The 18,539-nt window shown below is 40.4% G+C and overlaps 1 protein-coding gene across 2 annotated transcripts in view; it reads left to right on the top strand.

Annotated features, from left to right (window-relative positions):
• The window catches only part of IGSF5 (immunoglobulin superfamily member 5), a 29,599-nt gene that overhangs the window by 298 nt on the left and 10,762 nt on the right, over positions 1 to 18,539 (top strand). The window contains exons 2-7 of one of the 2 annotated variants that reach the window (XM_082751977.1): positions 2,085 to 2,287; positions 8,708 to 9,028; positions 10,074 to 10,382; positions 14,497 to 14,625; positions 15,125 to 15,149; positions 17,729 to 17,841. In XM_082751977.1, the coding sequence (XP_082608103.1) occupies positions 2,230 to 2,287; positions 8,708 to 9,028; positions 10,074 to 10,382; positions 14,497 to 14,625; positions 15,125 to 15,149; positions 17,729 to 17,841 (955 nt within the window). In that variant the 5' untranslated portion in view covers positions 2,085 to 2,229. The remainder of the gene's footprint in view (positions 1 to 2,084; positions 2,288 to 8,707; positions 9,029 to 10,073; positions 10,383 to 14,496; positions 14,626 to 15,124; positions 15,150 to 17,728; positions 17,842 to 18,539) is intronic. The other variant, XM_082751978.1, reaches the window with a different exon arrangement.

The following is an 18,539-nucleotide window of genomic DNA, read 5'->3' as shown; positions in this document are numbered from 1 at the left end:
CCCCTGGTCTGGGTGTGGGATAGGCTCAGGTCAGGGCAAGGCCAGCGACACCAATCGCCAGTGCACCTGTGGACCAGGAAAAGATCACTGCCGGAGATAAAAAGTGGCTGGGGCTAGCCCCAGACATTTAATTTACCATCAGGCAAAATACTCTGTTTCAAAGAGATAATTTTTCTTTGAAAGTCCATTTTGAAATGTACAAGGTAAAACTGAAAGCTAGGGTTCCCTTCTTTTCCCTTGTCATTTTATGTCACCCCAAGTTATTTACTGATCTTGGACTGAATTGTACACAAGGTCCTAGCACATTTGTTTTCCTCCATAACAATTTGCTCTGCTGAGTTTATATTGGTGCAACTAAGTTTATAATTGGGATTACAAACCATGGCTGCCAGCTTTAGGGATGTGCTGGCTCCCAGGGTGCTCTCTGGACTGCAGAGAGTCACCTGGGTTGGTAACTTCCTAGAAAAGGACACGACACTGTCTTTTGGACTTGTTTCATGGTGTTTTGCTCAGGCTGCTTCAGTTAATACCACAGGTAATACTAACACTGAAATGTCACCAGCTAGCGTGTGTATGTGTGGGAGGCTAGGGCAGTGAGAGAGAAAGGAGAAACCCCCGCCAGTTGCACAATGTGACCCTCCCCTCAGCTGCCTGTGCCAGGCTCCTCTACACGCAACCCTGCAGGTGAGCGTGTAGCCAAGGAAACACACAGGCTTTCAAAATACCTCCAGAAAACCCAAAGCAACCTGCAAACTAACCCCCTTCCCAACCTAGAGATGAAGAAATCAGCACACAGGCTCAGTTTAAAACGTTGATTAATTCACAGCGCTGCCCTTTTAAATTTGTGGGGCAAACTGAAAGCTTGCAAAATAGGGAAAAAGAAAGCAAATTGCCAGCAGGTCACGTCACAGCTGCCACACTCAGCTCTGCCAGACCCCCGTGTCCAAAGCACAGATTAGTGAACAGAGCTCTTGTGGTTTGTTCCTTGGCACAGTCTTGGTTTAAGCAAGAAGGCGATAAAATGTACACTTATGACAGAAAACTCAGTATATCTGTGGTGATACTAATATTTATGCACTGCCACAAAGAACACTTCTGAAATCAAAACCACTTTCCTGACAAGAAGTTTGAGCTGACCACAAAACCGCAGCCTCCGGCCTGCAACCCTTTCACGATGGAAAGCTTGAATTTCCCAGCTGAGAAGTTTGTAAAACAAGCAGCACAGTCAAAGTGCCTCCCACATATTTTGAGGGGGAGGAGAGTAGTATCACAGAAGTGAATCAGAAAATCTGGAAAAACAGATAATGCAGAATTAAGGTGATGGCTCCCACCCAAGCTCTGTATCCTATCTCTCTCCGTCCACTGTGGAAAGCTGATGGTCCTTTATTTTGGGGAGTAAGAGCATAGTTTTTGAATCCTAGTTTTGGAATAAAACATATAGGAAAAGCAATACAATATTTCTGGGGATGTAGGGATGCATCGGGATGTATTCCTACTTCCCACCCCAAAGACTGCCTGGCACAGAAGACATTCCTTCATGCCTGTTTCCCAGGTGGGACAACAGCCCCTCCATACACAGGTCTGCCCCTCTGCGGCCCCAGGGGATGTTGTGGCCCTGTGCAGTTGCTCTGTGTGACAGTAAGTGATGGAGCACAGGGTTCATTAGCCTGCCAGGACACCGCCAACGGCACAGGCAGGGCACCCACCACACACACAGACACACACAGACACACACACACAGACACACACAGACACACACACACAGACACACACACACACACACACACACACACAAAATTGCAGGCAACTAAGAGAATTATTTTCCCCAGCTGCTCCTGATTAACTTTAATGATGCAGACGGGGCTTCCCTGACACAGTCAATCCTGAAGCAGTAGTGTTGTAATAGCCAGGATGGACTGTGGGCCTGAGGGATGTGAGGTCTGGAGGGGGAGGTTTCTATGCTGAAGTAAGGTCTGTGTGCTGAAAGCTCATCTACTTCTTTTCAAACAGTTGTTCCGAGAAAAGATACCATTTTCCTTCCAAACCCTGCCTCATTTAATCTTCTCCCCTTTTTTGTTATACAGGTCACATAAAGTCACATTTTGTCAGAGGACACAAAGTAGCAACTGATTTCCAAATTTCTTGATGAGTTCTGTCCTTCAGCTTCTTCTCAAGCATGGAATGACCACCGGTGGCTTTCTGCCTTAGGGACCAGGAGAGAATGCTCCAATGGAGGGGTTCCAGAAATTCATTTTACTTCTTTTCATCTTATCTGCCTCACTAACAGGTAGGACACGTTCATAACCCATGAAATGAGCCATCGTGGACTAAAAGTGTGAACTAATTTTAAAGCTATGTAAATGGCAGTTACCGGCAATATCAGATTAAACAGTAAGTCCCAGAGGGGGATTATTCAAAGTGTTTTAAATGGATAAGTTTGCATTTAAAGTCTGAATGTTTTAATGGCTTACAGTGGGCTTCAGTATGCAGGACTGAGCAGTGGATGGGGTGGGGGGGAAGTGGCGAGGCTGCCCTCTCACTTCCAATGAGCAAGGATGTCCCCACTTATTTCTCCCTCTCCTTAGCTTGTCCTTCTCCTGTCCATTCAGGACTGCTCTTGATGGGACGTCTGCAGAGAACTCAAAAAAAAAAAAAAAAATCAGCAGCTGATTTTGCTTCCAGAAGTATGTGTAAATTATCATTTTCCTATTTGGCCTCCAATTTACATTTCATTTGCCTGAGTCTCATACTGAATTCAGATAAAAGGTATCCTGGTGGCAGAGCTTTAAAGAAAATGTGAATATAAAGTGAGTAGTTGGGTAATGGAGACATGGCTGATTTGTTTCTTTTAGTCTGGCTGGGGTTTTAAGAGGCTCTGAAAGGATGAGAGGGATGGTATAACTGGTGAAAGGAAACACAATGCAGCAATGTAGGGTGAGTTCTTTGAGCAGAGTGGTGTTCCCAGTGGAGTTGCACTGGGATGTGTGATATTCAACAAACTCTTAAACAAACCCATGAAAAGGAGTATGAACTGTGAGGTGGCAGACTTTGCAGGTGGTGCGAAATTACTTGGGACAGCCAAGTGCAAAAAGAGACTATGGGGATTTGTCAGAAAATGTCACAATGCCAAGTGAGTATGTAATAAAGGAGCAGAAAATATTCAGTACAAAGCATCACTTAACTGAAGATGTATAGTGGGGGAAAAGTATAGATATCTTTGGAAAGAGAGAGCAAATTGCTGAAAGAGATAAAATTTCACCACTTAGTGTTTTCAACAGAAATACAACGACATTAGAAAAATCCACAGAAAGCTTTTATCTCAAATACTGGAAGTTGTGTTAGCCCTTCCATTTCCAAGCGGACATACTAGGTCTGAGAAAAAAATAAAGTGTGACAGAGGTTATCAAAGGTATGAGAAGAGGATTCATTAGACTGGATTATTTTTCTGCTCCTGAAAAACGAAATAGTAAAGATATTTTAAAATAATTATATGGAGGTGAATAGTGGAGTGGCTGGTCACAATTTCTCATAAAAAAAAAGAACTAATGGAAGGCAGTAAAATGACTAGAAAGTAGATTTAAGGCAAACGAAAGTATGTACTTTTCCTCACAGGATGTCATCAAGTAGTGAAGCTCATGGTCACTGGATATGGGTGATACCAAATTACAAATAGGCTGAAAAAAAGTGAAACAGTTGTCATGGAGGGTGTATCCATATGTGCTGATGCAGTTGTTGGCTCAGGCAGTCCCTAAATTTTGTAATTTTGAACATTGAGTAATTATTGCAAGGAAGCCTCAATTTTCTTCTGTTTTGCCACAGTAGGGTAGTGGGCAGTGCCCACACTGCGCTGTGCAGCCATGGGATCACACCCCAAAGCAGGGAGAAAAAGTGTATCGTGGGGAGAGGAAATGCAGTTATTGGAAGAAGTGTTGCTGCTCTCATGATTTGAGGAGGTGCAAGGCCATGCGGTGCGGCTAGGCTGCAGAGATAGCTGCATGGCACAGCTGGTTTGAGCATCTTCTGGCTGGCACCACATGCTTTTCAGCATCAGTAGCATTGCAGATCACAGGGTTGGCATGCAGTGCAGGGTCCCAGCTTGCTGTCAGGACACTGGAGGTGCTCCCAGCACAGGGACCCTCACAATTGGAGACCATAGACAATGCAGGAGGAGGAGGAGGAGGAACCCAGCAGCAGGGCTGGGAGAAGTTGCATTAGGCATCTGTCAAGTAGTGACTGAGAGAAGAGATTGGGAAGACACTCTTGGGGGCTGTGGAAAGGTTTGTGTGGGTGGCAAAATGTGTCACTGAGTACCAATAGACCAGTGTTACTTGACAGAAACATCCTATGTAAGCATTCTAAAGTCTTGTTAACATCAAAAAAAAATCAACAACAACAACAAAAAAAACAATGAATACAAGCAACAGGAAGGGATAAGCGGTTTATCAGGCACTGATGTACATTTAACATGCTATTGGGAAGGACTGAGCAACAAACACTTGGCACTTAAACTTTCACCATTGGTGACCCCTTTCTAGGTGTAAGTGATGTGCCTCAAAGAAGGTGTCCCAACAGAGCTCTGTGCTTCAAAATTCAAGGGGTAATGCAGTATCATGAGGACCGTCTGAAACTTCCCTACTGCAAAGACATCAGTATGGTTATTTGTCTGGGTGGGATATTTTACTGGTTGCGTGTGGGAAAGCAGATGTTAAACCAGCTGTTAAGAGCTGAACACATAATTCCTGTAAAGTGCAATGGCAATCTAGCCTGAGTCCTTAATTTGTCTGAAAGCAACCATCTGCGAGATATTTTTTAAGCAGTATGCAAATGAAACCAGTGCTGAAATTTTCTCCCTAGTGCAGGAAGCAAAGCCCAGCAAAAGACATTAGAGCACTGGTTTAAAGCACTGGTAACTGTGTTTAGATCACGTTTCTGTCATGAATGTCCTCTTTGACCTTATAGAAGTTACTTTATCGGTGTTTGTATATGGGTTGGACAGTGGAACCTGCTATTGGTTTGGGACTTTGCATGCTATTGCAAGATAAAAATTTAAAGCAAAAAGATAAAGAGGCAAGGTTATAATCACAAAAAAAGTTTTGGCAACAGATGGAGAAGGCTCATAAAACTCCATTTTGGTTGTGCTGGGGCTTTCCTGAGATCCAAATGAAGGCAAAGTTGAGCTACTTTCCATTCCTTGATCCTCTTGCGACCCATAGGATCCCTATCCAAGGCTTATGGATCTGTTCTCTAGCTCAGGGAAGTCATTGGAAAGCCATCTGTTGTTCCAGCAGGTCTGGTTGATGGAAAAAAATGTAGATCCCACCATACCTATGGACTGATAAAAAATGATTATATTAGATAAAAAAGAAGTAACTCATACGTACCTGCTATACTGTCCTGACAGTCTGAACAAGACAAAAGCAGTATGAGCCACACATTTTTAGAGCAGATGATCCCTGACTGTTCATGTTTAGGGACAAATTTCAAGACCATAGTGGAACTCACAGACACGATCTCATAGCAAATGATTAATTAACAGCTAACAGAGTACTGAAAGTCATTTATTCAGAGCCATGGCAAACCATTATACTCCTTAAGAAAGAAAAGTGTTTACACAGGCTAAGAAATAAAATACAAATGCACAGATATCAGCTTGCATTAAGGGGGGCAGTGTGAATAAGTACTGCAGCTCCTGCTTCATGAGCAACTAAATTCATTTTAGTGTTAATTCTAAGGATGTTTGTGGACAGCTGAGTCTATCATCATGGTAGCTGTTTATGTCCACTTCAACCAAATGGGAAGAATTCAAACAAAGTGTGAGAGTCAAAAAGCTCAGTACATCAACTTGTTGTAGGCACCATGGATGTACAGGGAGCAGTATTGTAAAGGCTGGTGACAATATGAGTCCAAAAAATATATATAATTCAGAGATGAATTTGAGCTTAGGACAGTGTCTCAAACCCAGTAATATCAGTTATGAACAGAAATAGTGGCAATTGGGTGCTGAATATCAAGGAAAGGGGATGTATTATGTGATGTATGTGCTCACTGGAGTGTACGTTCTCAGTGCACTTTCATTAGAGAACTGGTAGCTCTGTAAACGATGCCATCTACAGACATGGGCAATCACTAACATTCAGAGTCACAAACAGAAGAGAGACAAAATGGCTTTTTTTTTTTTTGTTGGGTTAACTGTTTATAAAGCAATGTATGAATGTATGCATATAGATTTGATTGCTAAGTTAGTCTTCAAGCTATTTCATGATTTATAACATTTCAGTTCACCTTTACAAGACTGAAGAGAGCTTTGAGTAAATGTTACTGGGAAAAAAAGAACCATCTAAGTCAAACATTTAACGTATCTTATCTGGCTTTATTAACTATCAGTAGAAGTGAAGTTTGCTTTTTATGTAATGTTTTATTGCTCACATACAGATATACTGTGGAGAATGAGGTGCTTGACAGAGGTAACATAATCCAGGAATGTGCAAAATTTTTGTGAAGGTTTTTGTAAATAGGAGAGAACTCGGAGTCAACCGAGCAATGAGCCAGGGAGAGCTAGGTTGTATAAACCTGGAAAACAAAGAATGAAAAGACTCTTGTCTGTAAACACATGTGGTGGGTGGGAGGAAAGAGAGGAGCTATTTATATTAAAGAACGATTCTTGGCACAAAGCTGGGTAGATATAAACTCCCTAGGATTAAGTGAGAGCTGGGAATTAGAAAATGATGTTGACATTGGAGCAATGAGATTATGGGCCATATGCCTTGGGTGCATGCTCCAAGGTTCTGTTTGCAACATTGTACCTGAGACTGGGCTCTGGCAGCATTTATGCAAGCGTTAAATCTCTCTTTTGTGTGAAACAATACAGCATATTCTCTCCTTCTTCTGTCAGCTAATGACCGAATAGAAAATGACTTTTTCAGTAATTTGTGAATTAATCCATTAATAATTAAACTACCTAAAATGCACTTAACCCGGGTTGAATGAAATCTTTAAAACCACTTCATTGCCCTGACTTATCAAGGGAGTAACAGCCATTTCACTCTCTCTTTCTCCTGGAAAATAGCTGAACACTTAGGCTCAGGCTCAATTTGCAGACACTGGGTTTTAATTACACTGCTATGGACTGTAGCGTCTAATTGCTGTAACAGTGCAGAGCTACAGCTTGAATCATTAGAAGTAATGCTGGCAGTCCTGGTGCTTCTGTGGGATGAACATTTGCCAGTAAGTGATGTAAAACTTACTGGTGAGTTAGGTCTCACTGGTAAATCTGCAGGGAGCTCGTGAAATCTCTATCTTGGAGACATTCAGGATTTGGACTCCTTGAAAGCCATCGATATTACCTCAGTTTTTGCTCTACTGCACCTGGACATAGCGTGTTCTGGAGAATCTAGCCAAAACCCAAAGGGAGTCACAAAGTACAAAGACCCAGAGAAGCAGGCTCCTAATTTCACCCAATGCTGATCTTCCAAGTCACAGTCCCTAAAACACCAAAGAGTAATCTGGGTCACTCTTAATCTTTGAAGGTTTGTGCATCAGGGTATATGATGTCATCTTCTTGACAAATATTTAAAGATTTGCCCACTTCCCATGGGTATTTCAGGGACTGAAGTCACAGCTGCCATTTTGGAAAGAGGCTTCATCCTTTACTTTCTGCTTAGTAGAAGCAAGTGCTTCTGCCTTCTCATGCACACGGGATCCACCACTTGCCTGGGCAACAGCTGCGCCTTCATTACTCTGAGGGCAATGAGAGGCCCTGGGTCTGCTGACAAGGAGAAGAAGACAAAATGCCTTGATTAGAAACAAGCTTTCATTTCTGAAAGATAGTATCTACAAATCATGGTACCTTTTAAGGAGGAAAAACTCATGAATTCAAGCAGATCTGGTTAGAAGAAAGCCTGGGATGGTGGGAAACGATGTATAGGGTGCATGCAAGAGAAATATGGAAGGAGGCAGGCAAATAGGGGAAAGAGCATGTAAAGATGAAAAAAATCGGTGACAATAAGAGGTATGGAGAAGGGACTGGCTACACACTCCTTTATTCATTTAGCTTCTAAAGAACTCGTATATTTTCTTATCTAAAAGTGGAATTTTTTTCCTTCAGCAAAATGGTAATTCTGCTCTTTAGTGAACTGCTGAAGAAAGAAAATTGGATGATTTCAGAATAGGAAAAGAGACAAAAAGTCAAACACATCTTTAAAGAAAAGCATTTAATCTAAGATACAGCTGAAAGATCCCTCCATTTCTGTTAAAAAGGTTACAGGTTAAATTTTTGAAAAATCCTTGTAAACCTATACTTCTAGGGTTTATAATGACTGTTTTAGGGATCCATTAAAGCAACATAGCATTTTACCACTGCTTATGGCTGTGTGGTTAACATTCCTAAGTCACAATTTCAATTCACCATTAATGACTTCAACTATTGAGTGCTGGGTATTATAGAAAATGAAATGAGAATCTTTTTCTGAAAGCATCATGTACTGTTGGCTGTTGGAGGGGAAGTGCCAGCTCAGTTGAGTCAACAGCCTTTTCCAATATCTAACAAAGTGCTCAATACCCCAGTACCTCCAATTAAAAATGCTATTTCATCCAGGGCTCTTGGCTTTTTAGCTTTAAATTGCTGGAAGTAAAAATTAAGTCAGATGTCTTTGTTGGTATTTATATATTTACAGATTGTGTGATTTTTTTTTTTTTTTCTTCGTTCTAGGTCTTGGCTTTTGTTATTCTATTGTAAATGGCCCTACTAATGCAACAGTCCTTGCTGGTTCAGAAGCCCGGTTTAATTGCACTGTTATGAAAGGATGGGTCATTCTGATTTGGTTGTTCAAGGCAAATCCTGTCCTCACTGTCATTAATCCTCAAGGACCTATTGAAACATCAGACCGCTTCACATCTCAAAATTATACCAATAATGATGAATTTACCTCAGAGCTGATCATCCACAACACGCAGCTAGATGACTCTGGAAAAATTGAATGCAGCACCCAGCAAACTGGTGAAAGCAGCTTTGCCTTTCTTTCTGTTCAAGGTATGTATAGCTACCAATAGAAAGCTCTTTTATTGTACCACACTTAAAGATATCCTCTGACGGATTGCCCAGATTATCTCTGTGAAGGAGTACGTGCTCTCATTCACCATCATTTGTCTTCTTTCTTCTTTATCTTAATTTTACTGTCAAAGCAGGTTTCAGAGTCACATTCAAAGTGCCATTAATAAAGGTTTGAACTGTCCTGCCTTTTTCACTGTTATATCTCTTATTCTTTATTGGATTTCATTAAAGTGCCTGGAGGCATTAGCAGGCCCACCAGCCAAAAACAATCTTTCGGCTAGAAACAGTATGGATTACTTCCCTCCACACAGGCATGTCTTTGTGCATGAACCTTCACTGTCTTTTGGACAGATCTCCCTCCTGCTTTCTAACTTGGGGATCAGTCCGTACCCCACTTATTTGAGTTTGATTTAATGGTGTGTAGAAATAAATCCTTCGAGACACAAAGCAATGCTCTTCATATGACTGCTGCTGCGAGCTACCATTTCCAAGGACCAAAAGCTTCTGCATATCAAGTCCCTGTGTATGAGACCTCTTCCTCCTCTCTGAAGCTTTAGTAATGACAGAGTGCAGCCAGTAAAGCGGAATCTAACCATCAGACACTATCCATTTGTCAGAGGTGCTTAGTGCAGTGAGAACATCTCATTGTCTGTCTGTAAACTTTTCCCAAGAAAACCCAAGAGCATACTTAAAACTTACAGAGAAACATTGTTATTTCATTATGCTGTCCTTCAGCTGTAAATATATAAGGATGCCTAAAAAGTGTAATTTTCTGCTTTTTATTGAAAAGATACTGAAAGCTGAAACTTGTGCTGTAGACACACTGGACAACGTATCTATGAAGTTGCAATATCTGCATGTTTATATCATGCATATGGTATATCTGTGTTAATAATGACTGTTTTTAAATTCATATCTCAAGATATAGCTAATTTTGGGCAGCAAGGTAAGATTTAAGACTATCAGCAGGAAAACAATGCAGATAACTATTCTGAAGGAAAAAAACATCTTTTCCCTCCCACAGTTAATGGATCTTTATTCATCAAAAATAGCACCTTAACAGTTAAAGAGAATGAAACACTTGAAATTGTTTGTGAAGCCTTAGGATGGGCTCCAGCTCCAGACATTACTTGGATGACAAATGACTCTCTGATTGATAAGTCAAGGTATGTTACCCAGCAAAGTCAAGGATCTAATGACCTCCACAATGCCTTGAGCGTCCTGACTTTGACTCCAACAGACACTGAGATTTTGACTTGTTTAGCTGATATAGAAGCACTCCCTAGCCCTCAGAATGCAACTATAACTGTTTTCTTTGTCAACTCTACTCCAGGTAAGTGAATGTTTGTTGTACTTTGCCTATGCTATTTTCTCAGAACTGTCCTTTATACTTTGTATTGTTTTGAAAAGTATTTTATTTGCAAATTAAACACTGTGAGATATGCAAAGGTGATAGAAGTAGGACTTGATAGTCACAAACTGATACGTAGGTACAGTTAATTTCACCTCTGTGAAAGGACTGGTACAAGTCTAATGAGCCACAAAGTCCACTTAGACCAAAGAGCCATTGTGCCTGCATTCCTTTATCTGTCATGTTCTTTTTTGCATCCTAGAGGAAAATAAAAATTGTCCTACAGCAATATGCATGGAATTCTTTGGGCAATGCATTGCTTGCTTATTATTGCCTTTTATTTAAGGAAATTCAGTGTCTAAGCCAAGCATGAATGTTGAGCAGACAGCAAGAACTGCTAGCAAGACTTTGATAACCCTAAGCATTGTTACTAATGTTGTCAACATATATATATACTTTCATAATACCACAAATCTTTGGCCTTACTGACAACCTATGAAAATATAGGAAGACAATATCAGATCGTGCTTAGGAGCATTTATCTGTTAGGACTGGCCAAGCGTCTCAACTGTAAGGGAGAAGACTCTCAAGACAAACTGAACTTGAAGCACTAATCACATGGCAGGGAGCTGAGGTTTCTGGGCATAAGTACACTGCCACTGATGGTGTGACATAGTCCACCCTGTGGTGACAGCCTTTAAATTAGCCTTAGCCTGTGGTATGGGAAATGCATGGGACGTATGGGCTGTCTTTTTTTTTTTTTTGCAACAAGTCTATACAACCCCAGCTGCCTGCTGTGAGGAGTAGGGCCTAGAATCTACATTTCTTTTTATGATGTGGTAAGCATCATGAACTTGTATAATCAAATTGACAGCTTCTCTTGAACTGATTCATTTACTGCAATGGGTGAATGTGCCACATACAAAAACATTCTCATAGTGGATTGATGAGGGGTATGTTTTAGAAGTTTTTACATACAAACAAGTGAGGAGGCTGAGTAACTGTGCCTTTTATTTTACGGATGAATCAGTATTAGAAAGTCTTTTCAGAAGTACTTGCTTTGTAATGAAGTTGAAAGAGGTCATTTCACCATTCTTACTATGACTATTTTGTAGTCAGATTGCTCCTAATTACTGACTAAGCAAAATAGAACTATCCTGAGGAAATTAATAAATTCCCCTGCCTACTTGTTTGTGAAGTACTGAGGTATCCACCCTCAGTTTCCATAGCTACTCATTGTAAATCAGAAGAGGAGAAAAACAGATGTCATGAAGCACAATTAGTGTATGATTAGTGATTGTATAGGACATAATTCATTGCTCTTTGGAAAAATCATTTTGCAGCATCAGACACTCAAAATTTGTCAGCAGTTGAGAATATGAAGTCTTCAGATTATTAGAATGAAATAAAGACATGACATTTATGGCAGAAGAAAATTTCTAATGTATGTCACATGTAAAATCTCAGTGCTTGTCTGACTTTTCATATGTAGACTCAACCTTAGCTAGATGGTGTCAGGAATGAAGATTAGCTTTAAAAATTTAAGAAATCCTTCCCCAAAACTGTTGTATTATTAGTTTCAGTTGCTCCTCCTCCAGAGGTACCTCACTCACAGCAGAGTTTTGCTGGGCCCCAGATTTGGGAACTTCTATGGAGTTATCACAGCAGAGGTATTCACAGAGCTATTATTGGAAAATGAGGTCCTCAGTAGAGTCCTTTAGCTGGTCCCAAGCTCTTTGTGGCTTCAGTGTTGACTGCATGTGTTCTTTGTACTGCAGAAGGTGAATGTAGGGAATCCACAAGGAGCCAGATCTTCCTCTGTTTTTTATCTTAGCCAGAAAACTCCAAAGTGTCCAAGAAGTGATATCCATCTTTTTTCAGTCTCTCCTTTCTCCTTGGTCAAAAGCATGTGCCTGGGAAAATTCCCTTTTCTGCAGATACTTTGCCCAAGCAAATTCTTAGACAGCTTTAGGAGGAACCAGGTGTCAGAACAGCAGCTGAGAATGGGCCCTATGGAATGAGGAGGTGGCTTTGTACACACCAAACACTTAACGTAATGTGGTGTGGATTTATTCCTACTTTCACATTGAGCTGGCAGCTCCTGTATTCATGCCTGCTGGTCCCAGCCCCAGTTTCTTTCTGGATCCTCCAAAACTGGGGAGAAGCTGCTATGCTTAAGAGCTGGGAGTGTTTGTGTTGTATCCTGTCCTTATTTCAGCTTTGTAGAGCCTCTTTGGACATGTAGCATGAACTTGACAGGGTGGAAAGTACCTTGGTCTGGCAGCCAGCTTGGGCGTATGGGCCTGTGTAGGTGTGTTTTGCTCCTCCCTTCATTGCAGAGGTTAAATTTAGCTCTATATTTAAACAGCTACATGTTTCATATCTTAGCCATCTTGAAACCCTGTGGCATGTTTTATGGAATGAATTAGGATAATATATATATATTTGTTTTGGTACTTCTGGATGAAAATATAATGAACAAGTTTCTCATCAATTGTAATCACAACTGATTACAGCATATGGATTTAACTACTAGTCTGCAGGTTAGTGAGTGCTTGTTTTCTCTAATTGTCAGAAGAAATTCAAAACATTCTGATTGTGCATTATGATTAAAGAAGACTGGAACAAATTGCTTAATCATAATGACCCGAGCTTCGGATAATTCAGACTCCTAACAAAGGTTCAAGCTTTGTAGGAGGCTCTGCTCCTGTATCTTTGCAGTCTGAAGCCTCCAAACCTCAAGCAAACCAGGCAAATTCATAGATTTGCTCCTTTATTCCTTACCATAAGTAAAGCATTGGGTACCCTGGGTCATACGTCAGGGGAATAGCTCTGACACTGTGCAGCTACCAGACATCTACATGGCTGCGGTACCTTTCCCAGAGGCTGCCAGCTAAATGTAACCATGCAGCTGTTAACTGGGACTTCTAATGAGGACGTGACAATCATGAGCCCAGTGTGACAGAATGGGTATTGTCGAGTTTGGATGCGTTTCACACCTGTAATCACACCTGAAACGTTTCTCTAAACAACTGTCAAAATGATTTGGGGGCTGCTTTTCAAAGGGTAGACAAATTAGATGTAGTTCTAAAATATCTGGTCAAAACCAAAGGGCAGGATGAGAATGAGGCAGTGAGAACCGACACCTTCCTTATACATCCAGCTGCATAAGAAACTTGGGGTATTTTCAAAGTTCTGTGATGCAGAAGCTCTCTTAGGAAACCTGCTCATAGCAACCAGGTTCACCAAGATGTTGAATTATCTTGAAATCACCTCATCTAGCACTGTAGATTACAGCAAAGACAAAAGAATAATTTAATGTTGTTAAACTGCCAGTAGTGAAGATGGGCTAGTAGCTGCAGTATCCTGAACTGTGCTACAGTTCTTGGACTTCACTGATCTTTAAGTGAAGACCAAATAGATGACCTACAAAGTATGTCCCAAAATCAAACACCTGCTGAAATTAGTGGGAGAAATTCCATTGTGGGATTCATCAGAAAGTCAAATCTACAGGCTAGAAATCTCCACCTGTACTAGGCACCTAAGACTGTGACTGTGGTCAGTGGGGAAAAATGGACGCTTCTTCAGAACTGATCATCTTAACCAGAGGGACACATATACATTTGGCCAGGTGAATGGTAACCCAAAATACCTATTTTCTCTCCACTGACAAAAGTAGCTAGGCAAGATGTTTAAAATCTGCAGTATAGATATCTAAATTGAATCTTAACCCCTATCCCCAGCCCAAAAGGCCTCCAAAGGATGATGGGACACTCAGCATATCTGCAAACTAAAATTTTGGTTGGAATATTTTTGGAATACTTGGTTGGAATATTTTTTTCTGAAAGAAATGGCTGTCAGAAAAGTTACCATTGCAATAAAGAAGTTTATTTTGGAAACATTTTGAGAGCTTGGCCACCACCCATAAATACAGAGACCATCATCTGGAAAACACAGCCTCCTTGCTAAATAGTCAAGAAGCAGTTAATAGATTTTCATAGAAAAGTTAAATATTTTGAAAACAATGTTTTGAGACTCTGATAAAACAATATTTATCCATTCTGATGTAACAATATTTATCCATTTAATTTAACAGAAAATGGTTACAGTGAAGACAGCATAAGCACATGGGTTATTGCACTTGCAGTCGTGTTTTCAATTGTTGGTTTTATTCTCCTGGTCATTATTATTGTGGTTGTCGTACGCTGCTGCTGCCTAAAGAAAGGTAAGTGGACCTTCACAATTGGCCTATACATTAAAAAGTGCCTTAAATTAGATATAAATCTACTGCTTATGACAGTCCTTGTGTAGTGCAAAGACCTGTAAGCAGAAATGCAAGCAGACTGATCATGCCCTTAACCATGACCAGCTTAAGATGCTCCCTACTCTCACCTTGCTTTCTCCTATAACTCGGTCCCAAAGTAGTCCGTGGCACAGAGTTTTGCCACTCATGTTAACAACAAGGGCATTTCAGGAGCACGTTAACTTCCAATGACGTTTTGTTCCTGTCTTGAAGTTCTTTGTTGAAACCTATATTAAGGTCTGTGATCCTGATTTCCAGTTTCTTTGTAAGCTGTCCTGCAGGGCTATTGCACAGTCCTGGAAATAAGGAGGGGAGATGCTCTCGTGGTAGCTGGAGCACAGTGCACGCTCTGAGACGAGCTCTCTAGGAGGTCGCGTTTTATTTTCCAGCATTTTAAATACATTTTTCTTTCCCCCCCCAGGATCCACGTACGAAAGTGAAGCAAGGTAAGCTGAATAAGGTGTGAACAGCAGGCTGCCTGCCTCTGGGTCCCGGGCGTTTGCCGGCACGTCCACAGGAGGTCACTGTGAGCCCAGCAGCGGGGCCCGGGGCTCCGCGGCAGATTGGCAGGCAAATAAAATAATAAAATAAAACAAAACATAACAACAACAAAAAAAATAAATAAAATAAAGTAAAATAAAATAAAGTAAAATAAAACTAAGCAAAATAAAATTAAGCGAAACATAAAATATAATAAGCTGCCCCGCTGGTGAGTGTCGACACTTAATCAAGTGATTACCAGGCATGCTTGAATACCAAGCTGTTGGTACGTCATTGCACGGAGTTGAAAAATGTTAAAAATCCTGAGCTGATGGGTGTGAGTATTAATACTGGTAATTACATTATAAGTAGTGCAGCTCTAACAGCAATGTCAGTGAGGTTACCAGAGTTACTTTTCTAAGCTGCTAGGGAGCGGTGTAAATTCATGCACAGCTTGTGCTTGCAGGGCATTTATCTCCCTGTCTCTTAATGAGTTTACAAAACGTTACAACACGTTGCCTTTCATTTTGGTAATACCTAGCTTCATTAACGGCCTCTTGTGGGGAAATTTTGTAAAGGTCTGTTGGCAGATTTCCACTTATACACTATTTTTGGACATGAAATAAAATAAAAACAACAGTACTGTTTTCTCCTGAGGAAACAATGCTAATCCTACCATGCCATGCCAGTAAGCTTCCATGTGACTTCTTAGTTTATGATGCTTAATCGATCATTTTACCAAGTGCAGCTACATAAATAGGGCAGGACTACATCAGCAGGGAATGGGAGGTCAAAAGCAAGTGCAACTTGCATATCGGTTTTGGTATGAATACAACACTACAAAACCTTTTTGCTTCGATTCTGACCTGGTTGTGCCACAAGCCCTTTGCAAGGGTCAACCCTGCTATGACAAAATCAATTGTACATTCAGGGAGGCATTTACCCAGCTGCAGGGACTGCTATGGCCAGGTCCATGCCCTTTCCAGGGCCTTGCCTTGCTGATGCTGCCCCTGGAGGGTCTGCACAGTGCCTCTTACAGGCAACACAAACAGACCCAGAGGAGGGCTTAGCATTACTTTTTCCCAATGTCTTTGAATCTGGTATAGAGCAAATATTCATGAAAAAATCTTAGTACAGTAAAGCTCCTATTTTCCCATTAACTCGAATCATGAGTTGTCATTCCAGCTTTGTAGAAGTTGCTTACAGCCTGAGAGTGAAGCAAAAGGTAAAGCACGTGCTTAAGCACTGGGCTGAGTCCAGGCTTTATGGATTAGCTGGGACAAGTCAGTGTTGACAGTTGCACAAAGGCTTAGTGTTTTTTTTTTTTTTTTTTTTTTTTTCCTTGGGGGAACCTACCTGCAGTAAAAAGAATAATGACTGTCCAGATTGTGGAAGCTATGTTGAGGTAGTAGTGAAGAAACAGTGAGACTAAAGATATATTGTTTTGATTCCTACAACATTTATTTTTAACTTGGCTGGTTATTTTTCTGTACCTCCCACACTTTTTTGTAACTGATTTTGGCTTGGCTACAATGCTGGATTTGTTGAGACCTAAGGATCAGATAAAATAGACTGAAGACCATCTTGTGGAGGTAGTACTCCTAAACAATTGCTATCTCCTATCAACCATGACAGGTTTCTTTGTGGTATTTGACGTGTTTATCTCCTAAAAAAAGTAACCATGTAGTCACAACTGGCTAGTCAGACTTCCGTGTGCATCAGAAATACTCATCTGAAGCTCTACAGACCTGTAAAGTGATTCTTACTGCACATAAATAAGTTGATGCAACAGCTTCCACAAGTACTGCTAACCGAGAATATTTCCCTCTTTCCCTACAAGTCCCTGGATTTGTAGGGAAAGCTGGGCAAAGATGGACCTGGGATCATCCCAGAGAGGAATCTGTGGTTAGAACAAATGAATAGTAGCGTTTTTCCTAGCATAAGTTTTTAGTAAAAATGCCCTCTTTTCTCAGTGTGTAGCTCTGCAGGTCACCTATGCAAGTTCAGAGATGCATAACTTTAACCAAAGAAGTTCTATCAACTTCTTTGTGACTATGTTCATGTGCACAGTAAATTAACTCTGGGGTGTACAGGTAAATCACCTGAGAGCCAAACTGTGTAGATGTGAGCTGGCATGCTTTCTTATTGCAGTTGGGTGGGTTCAGTCAAAAATCATGAATTGCTGTAGATGACTTGACTGGTATTTCCTTATTGGGCCACTGACTATCCTGTAATTCAGAATTAGAGATAAAAATTAATTTCCTACAAAGCTTGTGATCTGGAACAGAGTCTTCACTCTGAGAAGATTGCTTACTCTATTTTCCTTCTTGCTTGTAAAGCAGCTGATGGAAACTTTCTATCCAGAACTTCATAGGCAGTATTTATATAGGACGAGATTTGCAGTAGCTGAATATTTGGAAGGCCCAGATGTATTTTGTAACTATTTTTTTCAAAAGTGGGGCATATAATATTTTCTCTGATGCCTACTACCCAAGAGTTCTCATATCATAATGAAGTTCTAATGACAGTATTTTTTTTTCCCTAGGAAAATTTCAACTACAAACAAAACAGATGGCCATGCAAAAACTGGGCAAAGGAATGGTAGTGAAAATGAGGGATACATTCCAGAGGAACCACAGCACACAGGACGAATCCCTAGTGAGTGAATTGCATATCGTCAAGCTGTTTTTCAACACAGGCACACAAGTGTTTGGATAACGCATCATGTAATTAAAGAACAAGATTCCACAACACCTTATGAAGGACTTGTTCTCATAAAATTTTGGATCATCTGGAGTACAGTCCTTCAAAAGCATTGAGAAAACATCCAAGTTCTTTGGAGCTGAATTTACTTGTAATTATGCATTTTTTTGTTGTTGTTGTTTTGTTTTGGTTTGTTGGTTTTGTTTTTAATGACTTTGTTCTTCCAAATACCTTTGAGGGCCAGTACTGGACTATCATATGATTGTTGATTTAGGCAACATTTTGCACATTGGACTGAAAAACAAAAAACAAAGCAAAGCAACAAAACATAAACCAACCAAACAAAAAATGAATTAAAAAAAAAAAAAAAAAAAGAAATAAAATGAAAAAGAAATCCACAGGAAACACAGGAGACATGACAATTGACATTTTGAGGAAGCTCTTTTCCTTCAGTTAGCTCCTGGGACTTGTGCTACATCCCTGACTGCAGCTGAATCTCTGAAGGTTTTAATACTCATTCATTATTAGCTTTTTATCTTTTTATTTTTTGTTATTTTGTTAGTAGCTTTTTCCTGCAACTGAAAAATAATATTTTTGTTAATTAATTATATAAGTTATTGCAAGGTTCATCTGTGCAACATTATTGTCCAAAG

This window comes from Aythya marila (genome assembly GCF_965140915.1).
Source record: "Aythya marila genome assembly, chromosome: 1".
NCBI lineage: Eukaryota > Metazoa > Chordata > Aves > Anseriformes > Anatidae > Aythya > Aythya marila.
This window is presented reverse-complemented; position numbering and strand designations above follow the sequence as displayed.